A 19,734-nucleotide genomic window follows, 5' to 3' on the forward strand; every position below is an offset into this window, starting at 1 on the left:
TCCTCATCCTGGAAATGAGCTGGTGAAGAAGACCCCATATCACCTGAGAGCAGAATTCGGACAAAATCAGGCCTCAGTTCTGAAAGGTCCTCACTGTCAGATGACAGTGAGAAGTGAGGGGTGGCTGGGGCACGGGAAGGCTGAGGGCCTATTGATGCTTAAAGGGTTCAGCCAAGTCCCCTGAGTGAGCACAGACTGCTGGCTGGCAGGGCCCCTGGTAGGTGGTGTGAGAACAGCAGGTACTCAGGGTGAGGGCAGGACTCACGGGGGCTGAGAGCAGCATGGGGGCTCCACATGATGTGTCAGCGGGGAGGGGACCCACCCAGGGGCCAAGACGAGAGGAGCCGGGCTCTCATCCCAGGAGGAAGGGGTGGGAAGGCCTTTGCAGACCCAACTCCAAAGGCCTGTTCTCACAAGAAGTGGCCTGGGTCATGCAGGTAAGGCAGGAGCCCCACAGCAGAGACTGTGGGAAGGGCTGAGGCCAGGCCTGTGTTCCTGGAGCAGCAGCAGTTGTGACTCAGCCTGTGGTCTGCAGGTCACCAGCCTCCTGGGGACCCAGAGCCTCCATCACTGAGCGGCCCTGCCTTGAGCAGAGGTGCCTGGGGATGGTGGGCCTGAGCTGGGGTGGAGGCGCCCAGCTGGGGGTACCAGGAAGAGATGGGGGACAGGGACCCTGGTCCTGAGAACTGTGTGTGCTGCTGGCTCAGAGGCTAGACGGGAGCAAAGGAAGGAGGTTTGCCTGCAGCCCCCCAAGGCTGTCAGGAAGCAAGGCCCCTCCTCCGGGGACCTGCTCCCTGGTCCTTTAGGCCCTCTTCGGGGAGTATCCGGACCTGAGTAAAGGGACCAGATTGACTCCTCACTGGCTCTAGTCCTGAGCCTAAGCAGGGGGTGACTCTGTGATGCAAGAAGGAAGCCAGGAGGTGACAAGAAGCTGCTGGGCCTGGGGTGGGGGTTACGGTGGAGGACATAGGGGCCCCTCAGTGAGGGCGGGACTGGAGGGGGGGGTTGGGGAAGGGTAGCCCCAGGAAAGTGACAGGAGTTCCTCAGCCTCCTGGACCAAAGCCTCTTTTTTTTCTGCGGGAGACGGTGCTCCCAGGAAGCGCGACAGGTGCTCTGTCTGCCTTTCTCTTGCTCTTCAGTTTAGATCCAGGAGATCAGACCCCATGAATCCTGAGTCTGTTTTCTGGTTACGGTGACACAGTAGATGCATCATCTCATGGGCTTCATCACATTTGGGGAAATCCCACTCAGCGTCTAAAAAAAAAAAAAAAACAAGCAATTTATCACCACTTCCTCCTGGTCCTAAGAGATGGAATTTCTACATGGAAATGCTCAAGTCCTTGAAGAAATCTCCACAAACAGGACATTTGTCATCGTATTCTAGTTTGTGGATAATTAGACTCTGCCTCGTGACCTCATTCTTGCAAATGATATTGCAAGAAAAATACCATCTGCTATTACAGGACTCAGGGATTCTTTCTGCGTCTGGAGAAATCACCTCAGCCTATTTTCAATAGAACAAAGTTTTATTTATGACTGTTTCCCTTAATAATTTATCACCCTTAGTCGCTGTGTTAGTGGCTCAGTCGTGTACAACTCTTTGTGACCCGGTGATCTGTAGCCCGCCAGGCTCCTCTGTCCATGGGATTCTCCAGGCAAGAATACTGAAACGGGTTGCTGTTTCCTTCTCAGGGGACCTCTCCAACTCAGGGATTGAACCCGCGTCTCCTGTGTCTCTGGCATTGACTGGCACATTCTTTACCATCTGAGCCACTGGGGAAGCCTATTTATTATGCTAGTGCTATTTAAATAAAAATCTCAGTACTCCAGAAAACTTGAAGTATTTAAGATTTTTGTTTTCTAACCCACAAGAGAGGTCATGACGTTTCACCCTTTGTCCATCTTGTGGGATTCGATGTCCCTGGCAATTCTGAGGACACATGGTCTGAGAGGATACGTGCACCCTGTGTTCACGGCAGCGCTGCTCACAGTAGCCGGGACCTGGAAGCCACCTACACGTCACCCACAGATGAATGGGCAAAGAAGATGTGGGACATATACACAGGGCAGTATTTCTCAGCCTCAGAAAGAATGAAATAATGCCCTATGCAGCAACATGGATGGACCTGGAGAGTGTCATATTGAACGACATACGTCAGACAGAGGAGCAGAAACACCTTCTGAGGTCCTTCATACTCAGAATCCAAAAAGTCGTGATAGAAGTGCTCTTACTTACAAACCAGAAAGAGACTCACAGACTTAGAGAATGAATTTATGGTTGCAGGGGGAAAGGATGGGGGGAAGGGATAGTTAGGGAGTCTGGGATCAACATGCACACACTGATTTATTTAAAATGGATAACCAGCAAGGACCTACTGTATAGCACATAGAACTCTGCTCAATGTTATGTGGCAGCCTGGGTGGGGATGGGAGGGGAGTTGGGGAAGAAAAGATGCATGTATGGAAGTGAAAGGGAAAGAAGGTTAGTTACACAGTCATGTCGGACTCTTTGGGATCCCATGGACTGTAAGCTGCCAGCTCGTCTATTCATGGAAATCTTCAGGCAAGGGATACTGGAGTGGATTGCCATTTTCTTCTCCAGGGGATCTTCCTGACCCGGGGATCGAACCTGGGTCTCTTGTATTGCAGGCAAATTCTTTACCAACTGAGCCACCAGGGAAGATAGAGACATGTATGTGTATGTTAAATCCCTAGCCTAGCTTCTTTGTATTGCTCATTCAGGACGCCTGCACTCCTTTCTGGGTGTATATTTCCGCCTTGCTTCCCTCTTAAATAAACGAACTCTTTCTGTATGTCTCCAGTAATAACTTTGGTACCTGTTTTTACAGTTTTTGCCTCCTTCAGTTCAGTTCAGTTCAGTCGCTCAGTCATGTCCAAATTTTTGTGACCCCATGGACTGCAGCACGCCAGGCTTCCCTGTCCATCATCAAGTCCCGGAGCCTACTCAAACTCATAGACTTTTCAGTATGGCCATTCTGATCAGTGTGAGGTTCCTTGAAGGGGGAAGGAGAATAAATGTCAGAGAATGAGCAGTAAGAGCTAAAGCGTCTCGGCCCCAGGATCCAGGGAACCTCCTGGGCAACAAGGACAGCCTTTAGGAGACAGAGCAGGGTTGGTGTGCGTAGGCCTCTCATTGCAGTGGCTTCTCTTGTTGCAAAGCACCGGCTCTAGTTTGCTTGGGCTTCCAAAGCACATGGGTTTAGTCGTCCTGTGGCATGTGGGATCTTCCCTGACCAGGGATCAAACCTGTGTCCCCTGCATTGGCAGGAGAATTCCTATCACTGTCCCACTAGAAAGCCCCCGCCACATCTTCTTTATCCATTCATTTTTCGATTGTCATTTAAGTTGCTTCTGTGGTGTCTCAATAGCTCAGACCGTAAAGAATCTGCCTACTATGCGGAGACCTGGGTTCAGTCCCTGTGTTGGGAAGCTCCCCTGGAGGAGGGCATGGCAACCCACTCCAGTATTCGTGCCTGGAGAATCCCATGGACAGAGGAGCCTGGTGGGCCACAGTCCATGAGGTCGCAAAGAGTTGAACATGACTGAGCTACTAAGCACACACACATTCTGCTTCCCCTGATGGTGTCTACGCCCTGGTTTCCACCTCTTACCCTGGGCCCACAATTCTCCAGCTGAACGGCCTCAGGTTCTGAGTCCTTGCCCCATGTCTCCCCCAGGGCCTGGGTCTGTTCTGAGCAGGCCTTCAAGGCATTAATTTTCCTCCAAGAGAAGCAAGGGTTTGGCCTGTTATTGTCATAATGAAGGAAAGTCTGTTTCTCCAATGCCTCTGTGGAGCCTCCATCTCATATCAGGGCTGGAGTGACAATGAAGTTGTAGCCAAGTTAAGTGTCTGTGAGAGAACTCATGTGCTAGCTGGCATGGGGAGTGCTGGCTCACTCTTCATGTGCCCCACAAAATTCATCTGTTGCAACTTTGGCCCTGAATGTGATGGTATCAGAAGATGAGCATGTGGGAAATGATTGATGTGTTCCTTTCAATTCAGTTCAGTCTCTCAGTCATGTCCGACTCTTTGTGGCCTTGTGGACTGCAGCACGCCAGGCTTCCCTTTCCATCACCAAATCCTGGAGCTTGGTCAAACTCATGTCCACTGAGTTGGTGATGCTTTTTAACCATCTCATCCTCTGTAGTTCCCTTCTCCTCCTGCCTTCAATCTTTCCCAGCATCAGAGTCTTTTCCAATGAGTTCTTCACATCAGGTGGCCAAAGGATTGAAAGTTCTGCTTCAGCATCATTCCTTCCAATGAATAATCAGGAATGATTTCTTTTAGAATTGACTGGTTTGATCTCCTTGCAGTCCAAGGGACTCTCAAGACTCTTCTCCAACACCACAGTTCAAAAGCATCAATTCTTTGGCACTCAGCTTTCTTTATGGTCCAACTCTCACACCTATACATGACTACTGGAGAAACCATAGCTTTGACTAGATGAACCTTTGTCACCAAATAATGCCTTTTCTGTTTAATATGCTATCTAGGTTGGTCATAGCTTTTCTTCCAAGGAGCAAGCATCTTTTACTTTCAAGGCTACAGTCACCATCTGCTGTGAGTTTGGAGGCCAAGGAAATAAAGTCTGTCACTGTTTCCATTGTTTCCCCATCTATTTGCCATGAAGTAATGGGACCAGATGCCATGATCTTTATTTTCTGAATGTTGAGTTTTAAGCCCGCTTTTTTACTCTCCTCTTTCACTTTCATCAAGAGGCTCTTTTGTTCCTCTTTGCTTTCTGCTGTGAGGGTGGTGTTATCTGCATATCTGAGGTTATTGATATTTCTCCTGGCAGTCTTGATTCCAGCTTGTGATTCTTCCAGCCAAGCATGTAGCATGATGTACTCTGCATATAAGTTAAGTAAGCAGGGCGACAATATACAGCCTTGAGTACTCCTTTCCCAATTTGGAACCAGTCTGTTGTTCCATGTCCGGTTCTAACTGCTGCTTCTTGACCCACATACAGATTTCTCAGGAGGCAGATAAGGTGGTCTGGTATTCCCATCTCTTTAAGAATTTAGCAGAGTTTGTTGTGATCCACACAGTCAAAATAATGGGTGAGAACCATTGTAGAAAATGACTCTATGTTCCCTCCACCCTTCCACAAGGTGAGTGCACCGTGAGAAGACAGCCCTCTGTGAACCAGACATCTTCCAGTGCCTTGATCTTGGAATTGCCAGATTCCAGAACCATGGGGAAAACTTTCCTGTTGTTTGTAAGCCACCCAATGTATGGTTACTTGTTGTAGCAATCCCATGGGACTAAGACAGGGAGGAAGGGCACTCTCAAAAGCCTGGTGTCTAAGACACGGGGTTCAAGTCCCCTGAAAGGCAGGACAGGCAGAGGGGACCCCAGACTTAGTGTCTTTCCACCCTTCCCCCATCCTCACTGATGTCTCCATTTAACCCCTGATGTTCTGTAGCCACTATGGCTGAGGACTTCCCCAGGGTACATGCTGATGCCAGTACAGTAGCCCTAACACACATTGGGGAGAGGAATCAGCTACTTGGAAAGGAGAGTGCCAAGGGCAAGACATGTGAAAAAAAAATATGTGACCCTGTCTGAATCCCGCAGTTAATAAGCTAACTGAAAAAACAAACCATCCCATGGAAAATTGTGGTAAGTATTAGGGCGACCTCTTCAGGACAGCAGGGAGGGCTTGGCAAGGTGGGTATTGGCTCCAGGGTTTCCTGGAGGGGGGCCAAGGGGTGGTGTGGGAGGGGTGGGGTGGAGTGTGGTTGGGGTGGAGAGGGAAAGGGAGAGGGAGGGGGAGGGCGGGGGGAGGGAGGGCAGGTTGCATTTAAAAGCTGCTGGGGAGTAGTCTCCAAGGTCACAGCTCAGGCTCCCAAGTCCCCACTTTTCTGTGGAAGCTGCTTCTATTCCCTCCCAGGACACATGGGCTGTGAGTGTCTAAGGGTGGGTCCGGGGGTCTTGCCATGCAGGCTCCTGGCTCCCCACCAGAGCTACTGGAGAGATCTGAGAACATCTGCGATGAGCGGATGAGCGGTAAGAGATGAGGGAAGGTGGGGAGAAGGGCGAGGTGGGGAGGAAGGAGTTGGGGGACAGTGAGGAGTCTGGGCCTGGAGAGGTGGGAGGGGCGTGGTGGAGAGGGTTGGGTCCCCTCGTCCACCGTCCACCTGTCGTGCCCCCCACAGGAGTCCCTCCCCCTGAGCTTAGTAGGCAGGTGGGAATTGAAGGGAATCCTATTGCTCAGAGGCTCCAAAGTGAAAGTCACTCAGTCAGGTCCAACTGTACAGTCCATGGAATTCTCCAGGCCAGAATACTGGAGTGGGTAGCCTTTCTCTTCTCCAGAGGATCGTCCTGACCCAGGAGTCGAACCGGGGTCTCCTGCATTCCAGGTGGATTCTTTACCAACTGAGCTATCAGGGAAGCCCCAGGCTGACTAGAAACTGAGGGAGAGAATGCAGTTCAGCCCCTGGGCCTGGGGGAGGCGTCAGCTGGTGAAGGCAGGTGACCCCAGTTGACACCTGTCACAAGGCAGATATTCTTGTGTGGTGTTTCAAGCTAAAAAAAGAAAGTACATGATAGGGGGTATCAGCTTCTTCCCTGTCCCTGCCAGTTTTTTGGTTCCCTTGGAACCTTGGGGTCCAGGCCAGAGGGTCGGGGCCCAGAGAAAGGAGAAGCTGGGGAGCCGGTCACCACTGAGGCCTCTTCAGCAACAGTCCTGACACACTGCTCACCCCACACTCTCCATGCACACCTGTCTTCCCACACTTCAGCCCCCACAGTTACACATACAAGCCCCCTCGCCCTCACGCTGCCCTCCATCACCCACAGCCCAGCCTGACTCTCCAGCCTCCCACACAGCCCCCTCACACACACGTGTTCCCCACATAGACTTCATGCTTCTCACTTACACTCCTTCCACCCTTGTGCACGTCACCCTTCCTGAAATTTTCCATGCAGGTCTCCTCACACCCCCTTCCCTCTGTGCACCCCCCATCCCCTACCCCCCACACACTTTCTTTCACACACAAGTGCCTGCTTGCCTGCCCCACTGGCTCTCCACTCTCTGCAAAGTCACACCGCGTTCCCTTCCCTCAGGGACCCTGGCTTCCTCACACTGTCTGTACACACTGCTTCACACAAATTCCACACAGAAGGCTCCCGTCTACTTCCACTGCCATCCAGAAACTTTCCCCTCACAGCCATTTCCCTTCACTCTCTTCCTCCTCTCTGGGTCCCCCAGGGCATCCCCCTCCGGGCCCTCTGCATATGCATACTGTCTTCTCCCCTTCTGTCCCAGGCTCAGCTGTCCACAGTCACACACAGACACACACATCAAGGTTCCCAACATTCTCACACACCAGTTGTGGCCGCTCCCCACACATCCAACACACTCTTTCCAGCATTCCCTCCCTCTCTTCACATTCACCTTCCTATCACAAATTAGTGGCACTGCCCCACACACACCTAAGTAGGAAATGGCAACCACTCCAGTATTCTTGCCTGGAGAATCCCATGGACAGAGGAGCCTGGAGGGCTACAGCGCACAGGGTCGCAAAGAGGCAGACATGAATGAGCACCTAACACAATCACTCCTCTCTTCTGCCCTCGTCCTCTCACCCATACCCTCTCTCTCTGTCTCTCTCTCTCTCTCACACACACACACAGTCACACTGACCAGTTCTCCCCAAGATACTGGGCCTTCCAGCTGCCGCAAAGCCACACACAGCTCGGGGTGGTTCTGGGAAGGGGCTGGCTGCCAGGACTCCGTCCCAGGGCCGAGCAGGAATTTTAGGTCTCTGTCTGGGTCCTACCTGGAAATGTGCCGTCTCCTTTTTAATGCCCCAGCCCCCTATCTAAAACTACTCAACAAACGTGCTCCTATTTGCATACAGCCCCGAGCCCGCACGAACAGTCACCTTCATGCGTTGATCAACCTAAAATGAACGTTTGTGTGTTGTGCTAAATAGAAATCCTCTTTTAGTTACAGGATCAGCCAGTTCTCCTGCTGTCACGTATTGAGCAGTATACCCTTCGCTGGTATTTCTTTCCTCGTCTACTAGGTGTCACATTTCTAGACGTCCCTGGGTCTGTTTCTTGGCTCTTCTCTAAAACTGCTCTCCTGCCTTCCTTCTTGCTCACCAGTTCCCTTTGTGCTGGGAATGCAGCCTAAGCCCCCGCAAGCTTGGTTGGGACAGTGAAGTCTTTATAAAAATTACCACAAACTCTATGGCTTGAAACAACCAAAATTTATTCTTTCAAGATTGTGAGGGTTAGAAGTCTGAAATCAAGCTGTCAGTAGGGTCCTCTCTGAAGGCTCTAAGGAAGGCTCCATCTTTTCTCTTCCTGACTACTGGTGATTGCATGGAGAAGGAAATGGCAACCCACTCCAGTATTCTTGCTTGCAGAATCGCCATGGACAGAGGAACCTGGTGGGCTGCAGTCCATGGCAGCGCAAAGAGTCGGACACGACTGAGGTACTATGCACAGCACTGGTGCTTGCCAGAAACCCCTGGCATTGCGTAGCCCCAGTGTCTATTTCTGTCCTTCCATGATGCTCGTGTGTCTTGTTTTCCTATATCCGTCTCTTCTTTGCGTGTCCACATTTCTTTCAAGGCGTGTCTCCTGGTAAAGGCACCAGTCTTTGGATTAGAGCCCAACCTAATCCACCCTGACCTCACCTTGGTTGGATTACATCTGCACACACCCTATTTCCAGGTGAGGTCTCCTTCACCTAATGGTAGGACTTCAACACATTTGAGCCCCTAAAATAAAGGAGTTTCAATAAACATTCATGTGATTCTCACTGGGCAAAAAAGTACAATGAATAATTGAATTCTCTGCATCACTGAATATATTCCTGACAGGAGAAAACTTCAAGTTTGTCTAGGCATGAGTGAAAACCGAAAGGTTAAAATTTTTCCGATGTTGTCTTCTGCTTGTCCTGGTATGAATGTATGAGCTCAAACATCTTCTTTGTTTGAGCATTGTTTTTAGGTGTTTCTGAGGTCAGCAGTGTTCTCTGTTAGCCAGTTCAGTGCAGTCGCCCTTTCTAAGTGGGAAATATTAATCCAAGAGTTCATTCTCTTCAGTTTTGTTGTGCATGAGCTAGTTTAGAGCACCTGATAAGGGTCCATCTAGGTTGTGGATAGTCCTTTAAATAATATCTTTTCCAGTATGCATAATTTCCTGGTTGTAAGTCATGGAACATCTAATCTTCATCCATAAATTATTGAGATAAGATTTAGAATCAAGCTTAGAATGTCTTTTTAATAATTTGATTAGGGGCTTCCCTGGTGGCTCATAGGTAATGAATCTGCCCGCCAATGCAGGAGACACGAGTTCAGTCCCTGTCAGGGAAGATCCCACATGTTGTGAAATAACTAAGCTCATGGGCCACAAATCCTGAGGCTGTGCCCTGGAGCCTGGGCACTGCAGCTACTGAGCCTGTGTGCCTCAGCTACTGAAGCCCACAGCCTAGAGCCTGCACTCTGCTACGAGAAGTCATCACAGGGAGCTGCTCTTGCACCGTAACGAGAGAGCAGCAAGTAGAGAATGCCCGCACACAGCAATGAAGACCCAGCAGAGCCAAAAATAAATACATCTTAAAAAACAATTCAGTTAAATTTCACAATAATGTAACACAACAAATAGGAGTACCAGAGCGTATATATTCTTTTGTGTCCAGCACTTGCCTCTCAAATCCTTTTTATGAGGCATCTATGGTTTTACTGCAGTAATTTATTCTTTATTTATTGCGTTATAGTGTTCCATTTCTGGCTATATCACACTTTATCCTTTCTTCTGTCCTGGATACATTTTTATGCATTAACATGTTAGTATGTTAATACATATATTAATCTATGTGATAATTCAACTGGTAGCCTCATACTTCTGTGTCATGACATCTAGGCAGTTAGCACTTGATTGCGGTTTCTGCATATGTATTAGTCTGCTAGGTCTCTAAAGAAAAACTACTTTTCTATACTCAGAACACCAAATATGACGCCAAAATGTGGGTTTTAGAAACTCTGATCCAGGAACCAGGACTCCGACCAAACATACACCTCCTATTGTACCACAACACAGACTATAACCACACACCACCAGCCGAGTGGTTTCAACAAGTCTTCCTGGAGGTGAGGATTTCATCACATGAATTAAGAAGAACATTCAGCCCATAAAAGCATGTGGTAACTTAACTATACATGAAAGTGAGTGTGAACACCTAAATTATGTCTCATTAAATCACACAGTATATCCCTAATGCATTATCTTCTTAACAGAATTTAAAAAATGCCAACCCCCGCCCCCCACCCCAATTTCACCCCACATGAAGGCAAGTCTGATGGAAAGAATAGCATTGGAAGTTTTAACTGATTGTGAGCAAATGTTTGACTTTTGCAAATCCTCAAAATGACCAAGTCAATACATCTTAAGGGCCCATCAACAGTCGTGGAAAGTGAAGGAATTCTTAAGCATAGGCTTCTTTAGCTTCTTGTTAAACCCCACTCTGAGTAGAAGGTAGTATATTAGATCAATAGCCAGAGTGTCATCAAGGGTCAGTTTTTGCCACCCAGAGTTGGTTTAACATTGTACCTTCTCATAGTCCAGGGAGAAACATCCAGATGATGGAATAGCTGTTGGAACACTGGGGAAAAGGTTGAGCTAGATAATGCTACCATCAGAAAACAGAAGGTTTTTTCCATCAAAGGTCTGGGAAAGCCTGAGTAAGATCTCAGGACAACACCCCACCCCACCACATCTACATCTTGTACCCGGGGCCCCCAAAGGAGAAGACACTTGTCTTCATCCCCACTCCCACTGCACTGTCCTGCTGCCCACACCAGCTTCTTCTGCCCCAACAACAGAGTGGTTTCCAACCCTACAGGGAAGTGTGGGGGCCAAAGACAAAGACAGAACATCATCTTGGTAAAGATGGTTTCAGTGGACAGGGGCTCGGTGAAACCCGTGGCTCACCTCTCCCAAGTCCTGACCAGAACAAACCTGCCTAGGAGCCAGAGGCCGGCTGGCTTCTCACCTGCTGTGGTCCCTGATTTCTTCATAATATTCATGACGATGAAGCAATTAGAACTAACTGGGTGATGATCAATAGGATAATGCAAGAGACCAAACGGATGGATGCAGACTGGCTGATATCTGGGGCCATTATTAGAGGTTCTAAAACGAAAAAGCAAAAGCCTTGTCAAATCTAAGAATACACCTTCCTCAGTACCTGCTCTCCTTAGCACATGTTCCCCATATAGTTACTGACTCATGTGAAGCCACTCTTCAGGTCTGGGTATGGAAAGATTAATGGGCTTGTGCTCTGTCTTCGTGGAGCTAATATTTCTCCTGAGTTGTGTTAGTCGCTCAGTCATGTCCGACTCTTTTGTGAGCTCATGGACTGTAGCCAACCAGGCTCCTCTGTCCCTGGGATTCTCCAGGCAAGAATACTGGAGTGGGTTGCCATTTCCTACTCCAGGGGATCTTCCCAATCCAGGGATTGAACCCAGGTCTCCTGCCTTGCAGGCAGATTCTTTACTGTCTGAGTCACTGAGACAGCAAATGTCCATCTGATTATCTTTCAGGTGGACGTGTTTACTGTGAGGAGTCCTTTTTGAGGAGGACACAACTGGGGGCACTTAATTCTGTCTGGGAAGGGATAAGGGCTTCATTAAGTGACATTTGAGTTGGTTAAAGGATCAGTACGACAAGAGGGAGAGAAGGCCTGGAAACATAATGTGTATATAGATTTGGGGACCATCGAGCAGTGCCTGGGGTCTTGGTTAATGAGGAAGGGGGCTCCTGTGCTGAGGGAGGTGGGCTGGGAAAGGAGGATGCTGGCCAGTTCTGTGCTATGCCCATCACTGACTCTCCAGACAGGAAGTCCACCAAGAGATCAGTCACTCCATCCATCATCACATTTTCAATTACACTAACATATGTGCTCATATCCACACATGAAGGCACTAGACCTTTGAAGAGAGCTGCCACCTCCCCCACACCCCACTCAGTTACCTGTGGGCTCTGGGACCAGCATCTTCTCCCAGTGTTTCAGGAATTCCCTAAGCCAATAACTGCAGTCTCCTGTTGAAATGGTCCTGAAATACTCTGCCAGTTCCTGGTTGTTCTCCCACTCCTCCTTGATGCCTGTGGCTCCAGGATCGATGACTGTCCAGGTTATGCTCATGGTGTCAAGGAGGAGAGCTGTCCGTCCATTGAGGCTGAAGTGCAAGGATGCACCAGAGCATTGCTCGGCTTCACGTTGACAACACAGCTTTACCTGCAGGGTGGGAGGACCTGTGCCCCCCCCACACAATGAGTCTTTCTGGACTCTCCTCAGTCCATCCTCCCCAGTCACTCAAGTGTGTCTGCACATCTAGGGGCTCGTGATCTTCTGACCATGACCTGCCCCATTTTACCCATCAGGTCCACCGGGTCTCTAAGGCTGGATCCTGTTCAGTCCTTTCACAGGAATGCCCTCCCTGCATGCACTCTTTCTCTTGCTGTCTCCAGCTCCCCACCCCCTTCCAATACTTACCCCTCATCTCCTTTTTGTCCAGTTTGATGACAGGCAGGACCATCCTGAGCTCTCTTCCTGCTTCTACCAGCGTTTGGCTTATTTCAGTCCACGCTTTCGTGTCGTTTACCTCCTTTCCCAGGAAACCCAAAGGTTTGACCTTGTTGCTGGCACTATCATACCGGAGGAAAGGCTTTGTGTCCACGGAGCCCTGGACTTGACACCAGGGCTGGCCAGGTCTGGACTGAGATTTGACAGTGAGGTCAAGGCACAGAGAGTGGGCATCTGTGAGAGAAAACCACAGGTATGGCTGGGAGTTTCCTCCTCCAGGGCCTGGTTGCAGAGGGAGGGGTCTCTATCCCAGACCCCCTCCTCTGCTGTATCCTCAGTCCTGCCCCACCTTTAACTGTCTGAGCTTTAGTTAAACACTTTGATGCCACCGTGGATCTTTTCCGTCCATATGCTATTAGCAGGAAGATTTATCTGCTATATGGTGGCTCAGGCAGTAAAGAATCTGCCTGCAATGCAGGAGACCCAGGTTCAATCCCTGGAGAAGGAAATGGCAATCCACTCCAGTATTCTTGCCTGGAGAATGGACAGAGGAGCCTACAGAGTCCATAGGGTGGCAAAGAGTTGGACACACCTAAGTGACTAAGTATGTACATGCCAGCTTGTGAGGCAGCAAAAACAGAAGACAGTGTCTGGTTTCTAGAGACTTAAAATCTATCTGAACAGACAAGACTTTCAACAGAATGGGGAGAAGGATGCCATAGGACACATGCCACATTCACGATGGGTCCCTAGTCATCAGGAAAGTTTTACTGGAGTAGGAGGTGGGACTTGCCAGAAGAGGGAAAGCTGCTACAGGAGCACAGGCCCAGGCACCATGCCTTGGGTGGGGTCCTGGAAGGCAGTCACCTCCTGGGCAGCCAGTCCAACTAAACCACACCCTCACCATCCTAAGAGTAGGTGGACAGGCACCCACCTGGGTGGAGCCCCTTCCCTCCCCATTTTCTTATGTCCCCCCCTCCCCCACCAGAGTCCCAGATCCAGGACACTCACTGCCCAGAGTCTTCCCGGCTTCTATCAGCAGCAGTATCAGCAAAAGATGGCCTGTGGTGTGAGCCAGTGACATTCCTCCCTGCAGTTTTAGGAGAGTGACCGGCAAAAGGTAGCCTGGGGTGCGTCTATACCTCTGTCTCCTGGCACTGCCCAGTCTTCAGTCCTAGACTGAGGAAGCCCTGTTGAAAAACAAGAAAAATAACTCTTATACCCAGGAAGTATTTCTTAAGTTTCAAATGTAATTACTCATTAAAAAAAAAAAAATACTCATGACATTACAAAGGCAAATCCACTTTGAATAACTATCCTCTCTCCAAAAAAGCCCTCTTCTGGTATGAGCAAGAAAAGCCCACGTTTTGTTGGCTCTTCTGCTCATTCCTTGAACCACTTCCTGCTCTATTCTTTCTTTGAACTCACTTCTTCCCTCACCCCTACCCTGCTGCCATCTCCTGCTCAGTTATCCCTTCTTTTCTTCTACATCCACTTTCCATCCTAACCTCTCAAACCTTCTCTGTAATGATAACGATTCACTACATGTTAGTCACTCAGTCGTGTCCGACTCTTTGCGACCCCATGGACTGTAGCCCGCCAGGCTACTCTGTGCATGGGATTCTCCAGGCAAGAATACTGGAGTGGGTTGTCATTTCCTTCTGTTAATCAAACTAGCAGCGGCCAACCCCACCAGGTCTGTCATATCGGAGGAGGGTGTACATAGAGTCCAATAGTCCTGTTGGAGCCGAGCTCCAGAACAGCCGGGAATTTATTATCCTTTGCTCACCCGCAAGTGGCAAAGTCCTCCCAGGGCCCCGAGGAGCAAGCTCACCGAAAAACATTGACGGATTTTCCCGAGTCAAGCAGCAGCGGCCCCCTCCCGCCTTTCCCAGCCCCCTCCCCTGCGCTACCCGTCTCCAGCACGACATCAGCCGCGCAGGTGGCTCAACCCCGCGGTCTCCGGGCTGGTGGCTTCGTTGTGGCGAGAGAAGACAGAACATTTGCGGGGGCCCGTCCTGGGATCGCACTCACCGCCCACTCCTTCTCCGCACCCGGCTCCTGCTATCGGCGGGGCGCGGTCCTCGCCTGCCCGGTCCAGCCAAGATCGCTTTCGAGCAGGTTGAAACCCCGAGAGAACAACCACAAGAGAAATCCTGAAACTCTCCTCGGGGTTTTCACTTTGAATCGCTCTTTCGAATCTCGGCCCGACACCTCGAGGCCCCGGCTCGGGGGAAGCTCGGCCGGCGGTGTTCGGAGAGGCGTCGCTGGAGCGGGGATCCCCGGGCGGGCGCCGAAGAGGGGCCCCGGGCCGAGGTGCTGCGCTCGCGGGACGGCGCCCCTGGAGGCCCGCCCGGTCGGTGAGTGAGTCTTTGTAAGGAAGTGCCCAGGGTTGCGGGGTGATGACGAGGCTCTTTCCGGTTGTCAGTCTGGGCGCCGCCGCGGTGCCTTCGGGGACCCACGAGCTGGGACTAGGCCCGGGCAAGGAACCACCGGCGACTTCTCCGTCCTTCCCCCGGGCGAGTTTCCAGGCGCTTAGGCTCCGCCCCTCTCTTCTCTACCATCCCATCTTGTGTTTCCTAAAGCGATTTCCCCCTGGCCACCTGACCAGCTGCCCCGTCAGTCCTTCATGGATGGCATTCCTTACAAGGGCAGCTCAGTTAGAACTGGACATGGAACAACAGACTGGTTCCAAATAGAAAAAGGAGTACATCAAGGCTGTATATTGTCACCCTGCTTATTTAACTTCTATGCAGAGTACATCATGAGAAACGCTAGGCTGGAAGGAAGCACAAGCTGGAATCAAGATTGCTGGGAGAAATATCAATAACCTTAGATATGCAGATGACACCACCCTTATGGCAGAAAGTGAAGAAGAACTAAAGAGCCTTTTGATGAAAGTCAAAGAGGAGAGTGAAAAAGTTCGCTTAAAGCTCAACATTCAGAAAACGAAGATCATGGCATCTGGTCTCATCACTTCATGGCAACTAGATGGGGAAACAGTGGAAACAGTGTCAGACTTTATTTTTCTGGGCTTCAAAATCACTGCAGATGGTGATTGCAGATGTGAAATTAAAAGACGCTTACTCCTTGGAAGGAAAGTTATGACCAACCTAGACAGCATATTAAAAAGCAGAGACATTACTTTGTCAACAAAGGTCCATCTAGTCAAGGCTATGATTTTTCCAGTGGTCATGTATGGATGTGAGAGCTAGACTATAAAGAAAGCTGAGCGCCGAAGAATTGATGCTTTTGAACTGTGATGTTGGAGAAGAGTCTTGAGAGTCCCTTGGACTGCAAGGAGATTCCAACCAGTCCATCCTAAAGGAGTTCAGTCCTGGGTGTTTATTGGTAGGACTGATGTTGAAGCTGAAACTCCAATCCTTTGGCCACCTGATGCAAAGAGCTGACTCATTTGAAAAGACCCTGATGCTGGGAAAGATTGAGGGCAGGAGGAGAAGGGGACGACAGAAGATGAGACGGTTGGATGGCATCACCAACTCAATGGACATGGTTTGTGTGGACTCCAGGAATTGGTGATGGACAGGGAGGCCTGGCGTGCTACGGTTCATGGGGTCGCAAAGAGTCGGACACAGCTGAGTGACTGAACTGAACTGAAATAAATAGATGAGCTAAATAAAATACATGGCAGCAGGCCGTTTATTCTTCCGACTGTTCCGTTACTCCCACCACCCTTCTAGGCAGTCTGTGATCAAGTCTCGGACAAGTTAGAGGGCGCAGGGCACCACCCCACCTCTAGGAACAGTCCCTCTCTGCTCCTCCCCCACAGTGGTTCCACGTTCACCTTGAACCTCCAGGGTCCGAGGGACACGGTCTTCCCCAGCACCCCTCACTTCACACTGCCTCCCACAGGGAATGTCTGTTGTGTATTGGTTTGATCTGATTTCAAATCCACTTGCTTTTGACTTAAATGAGGTTGTACTACTTGTTTATGACTTAAGTGAAATGTTCTAGTCCACTTGTTTATAACAAAAACAAAAAAGTTAGTTTTTCATGGTAAAGTTATTTTGAGACTAGAATGATGTAAGATGTGACCGAGTGCCATTTCATCCGGTGTGGTTCATAAGCACTTTTTAGATCATCTGCCATGGGTCCTCCCTGGGAGCTTGTCCAGAGAACACACCCATTATGGAGTGTGAGCTCTTTATCTATTCTAGATGTCAGTCACTTACCAGACATATGTGTGCTCGTTCTTGTGTTCATTCGCTCGGTTGTGTTTGACTCTTTGCGACCCTATGGACTGTAGACCGTCAGGCTCCCCTGTCCATGGGGTTTGCCAGGCAAGAAGACTGGAGTGAGTTGCTGTGTCCTCCTCCAGGGAATCTTCCTGATCCGGGATCGAACTTGTGTCTCCTGCGTTGGCAGGCGGATTCTTTACCAATGAGCCACCTGGAAGCCCTACCAGACACATGACTTGCAAATATCTTCTCTCATTTTTTCACTTTCTTCATGGTATCCTTTAAAAAGCAATTTTTAAAAAAAAATTTGAAAAAGTCTTTTTTTTTTTCTGTTGTCATTTGTGGCTAGTATTGTATTTAAGAAGAGTTTTGTCAAATGCAAAGGCAAAGATTCACTCATCTTTTCTTCTAAGACTTTCATAGTTTTAGCTCTTCAATGTATGTCTATGATCCAATCTGAGTTAATTTTGTATATGGTGTAAGGGGGCGGGTCCACCTCATTCTTTTGCATGTGACTCTCCAGTTGCCCCAGCACCTTTTGCTGAAAACACTCTTCTTTGCCCTTGACTTGAAAATCAATTGACCATTGTCGACTTATAAAATAGTCACAACCTAAAAGTTGAGAGCTGTGTTTTATTTGGTGGAAATTTTTAAGACATAAATCCCGGAGGTAGCATCTCAAGTAGCCTTGATAGAACTCTTCCAAGAAGGCAGCAGGGAGGACTCAGGTGATGCAGAAGTTTGCAACAAAGGGCAGGTAGTCTGAACATCAAAAGTATTTTTGTGAATTAAAGAAAACCAGATATGTCAAGTTAGGGAATTTAGTGCTTTCCTATATATGGGAAGATGCAAGAGTTTGGGCTCACTGAATTCATTCCTTTCATATGCATCTCAGCTCTCCGAGGCCAATGTCTGTGTTTTCTCCTTCTGAGTTCCTCAGGGCTCCCAGTAGTAAGTGGCTGCAGCCTGATTACTGCCATATCACACAGGTGTTCTTTTCCCTCCTGAGTACTCTGGAGGGCTGGAATCACTGATGACTGCGACATCCTTGTTTACTGACATAACAGGAAATATTCCATTTTCCAGTCCTTTCCCTTGGTCAGAAATTCGACCGATATTTGGGAGACACTTCATGACCAATTTTGGTCCCACGGTGCTGGGAGGCTCATCCCAGGTCAGGTGAAGGTTTTCATTGATATATCGCTCTAGGTGTTAGTTTCTGGATTAGACCCATTGATAGACAATGAAAGATTTTCTGGGTCCTCTGTCTTTTAACCTATTGTGATCCAGGAGATAGTTCCCTTCTTTTCTTTTCCCATACCTAGAGTCACACTATTATAATTATTGATCACATACAGAACTAAATATTTGATTAATTGTTTTAAGTCACAGTTACATTTGTTGGAAGCCTGGCACTCTGAGACAACAATCTTATAAAATAGAATATAAGTAATGTAGCTATTAATAGAAACATTGACAGAGTCATAGTGTAGTAGAGAAACAGGCATAAACAATTTGGAAACAAAAAATAAATTAAAACAAAGATTAGTATCACTAGTTATAATAAACCATCAAATCCATAGGAGAACCAGCTGGAGAATCCAAATTTTGCCAGTATCAGGTAGAGAGAAAAAGTTAAATGTTTCATCTTTGTTTACAAAGGCTTGCTATATCAACTTGTGACAGTATCAGAGAAAAAGGTTTACTGGAAGACAGATTCAAGTTAGTATGTTTTCTAAAATCAAAGTTATAAATTATATTTATCTATTTAGTCTCATGTACTTAATTCCTATTGATCTGCAGGAATTAGTCACGTTTTCTATTAGAGTGTGTCATTTATTATCCAATTTAGTGGCATTACTAAAGTCTATCAAAAACTTACATTTGTTTAAACAGGTTCTTTTTATGAGTCTTTTTGAAAATCTTTATTTTGTACAAGCAATATAAAATTATAATACTCTATGAAGGACAAATTTAAAATAGTATAGTTAAAACTTTGAATACAATATAATTAGCAGGAAACTTGGATATTTCTGTAACATATAACCTTTTAGGATAATAACTAGAATTATGACTGATAACATTATATCAGGACATATCAGATGTTAGGGATAAATTTTGGAATATCTATATTAATTACATTTATCTATACATTACAACCTAAAGTTTACCTTCAATAACTTGACAATGTTTTTGAATTAAAAATAAACTTAATTTAGTATTTCTCTCTGAGATGTCTCAGAGATGTTTTTTTGAAGCATCCCTGAGTCAGCTGGAGGCTAAAGGAGCCTTAGTTAGATTTTACTATTTGGGAATTTTGTTAGAAATATTAAAAAAAAAAGTTTTAAAACACAACAGGATCATAGGTCACTAAAACAGTACTTATTCACTTCACCAAAATCACAAAAACAGTTAAAATAAATATGGCTCACCTAAGGGCACAGAAACTCATGCAATTTTTTTTCAAACAGGAGCACTTATAACAGAAAGAGAAATCAAATTCCAGTCTTGCATTAGCTTACTTAACAAAATCTGTTTAGTTAGCTTCAAGGCTCAGATGGCAAAGCATCTGCCTACAGTGCGGGAGACCTGGGTTCAGTCCCTGGGTTGGAAAGATCTCCTGGAGAAGGAAATGGCAACCCACTCCAATATTCTTGCCTGGAAAATCCCATAGACGGAAAAGCCTGGTAGGCTACAGTCCATGGGGTCGCAAAGAGTAGGACACGACTGAGCGACTTCACTTAGCACTTAAGCGTTGTTCATCCTAACTATGAATAAAATTTTTTTCTTCCTCAGGCTTCCTTTGCATAATCTCTCATCACTTTCTGTATTCATCCTGTCTCTCATTTTTCCATCTAAATATGATCAACCAGCGAATTTTTTTCCTCCATAAAATGTAATCTCATTTCTCATATCTTTTTTAACTGAAAACATTTATTTTACTTCTTACTATATACTGAAATGTTACT

At 47.8% G+C, this 19,734-nt stretch overlaps 2 protein-coding genes across 6 annotated transcripts in view; one reads left to right on the forward strand and one right to left on the reverse strand.

Moving 5' to 3' along the window:
• Positions 1-19,734, forward strand: part of LOC109564039 (UL16-binding protein 1-like) — a 267,031-nt gene that overhangs the window by 241,904 nt on the left and 5,393 nt on the right. The gene's annotated exons all lie outside the window — the stretch shown is intronic.
• Positions 1,114-14,737, reverse strand: LOC109564041 (retinoic acid early transcript 1E-like). Of its 5 annotated transcripts, none has more exons than XM_070796358.1 (6): positions 14,601-14,737; positions 13,578-13,756; positions 12,537-12,800; positions 12,014-12,295; positions 11,034-11,173; positions 1,114-1,254 (listed from the first exon to the last, which is right to left on the reverse strand). In XM_070796358.1, the coding sequence occupies exons 2-5, from the start codon at positions 13,648-13,650 to the stop codon at positions 11,064-11,066; spliced, it is 729 nt and encodes a 242-aa protein (XP_070652459.1). In that variant the 5' UTR covers positions 13,651-13,756; positions 14,601-14,737; the 3' UTR covers positions 1,114-1,254; positions 11,034-11,063. The 5 variants fall into 5 exon arrangements, with proteins under 5 accessions (XP_070652459.1, XP_070652457.1, XP_070652456.1 ...); XM_070796356.1 differs by lacking the exon at positions 1,114-1,254 and adding an exon at positions 8,227-8,617; XM_070796355.1 differs by lacking the exon at positions 1,114-1,254 and adding an exon at positions 8,227-10,632.

This window comes from Bos indicus, chromosome 9 (genome assembly GCF_029378745.1).
Source record: "Bos indicus isolate NIAB-ARS_2022 breed Sahiwal x Tharparkar chromosome 9, NIAB-ARS_B.indTharparkar_mat_pri_1.0, whole genome shotgun sequence".
In the NCBI taxonomy this organism is placed as follows: domain Eukaryota; kingdom Metazoa; phylum Chordata; class Mammalia; order Artiodactyla; family Bovidae; genus Bos; species Bos indicus.

Coding starts and splice junctions, on each gene's coding strand:
- LOC109564041 (XM_070796358.1), bottom strand. CDS start 13,650: ATGTCACTGGCTCACACCACAGGCCATCTTTTGCTGATACTGCTGCTG. Junction 12,801..13,577: donor AGCCGGGAAGACTCTGGGCA/GTGAGTGTCCTG, acceptor TTTCTCTCACAG/ATGCCCACTCTCTGTGCCTT. Junction 11,174..12,013: donor GCTGGTCCCAGAGCCCACAG/GTAACTGAGTGG, acceptor TTTTCGTTTTAG/AACCTCTAATAATGGCCCCA.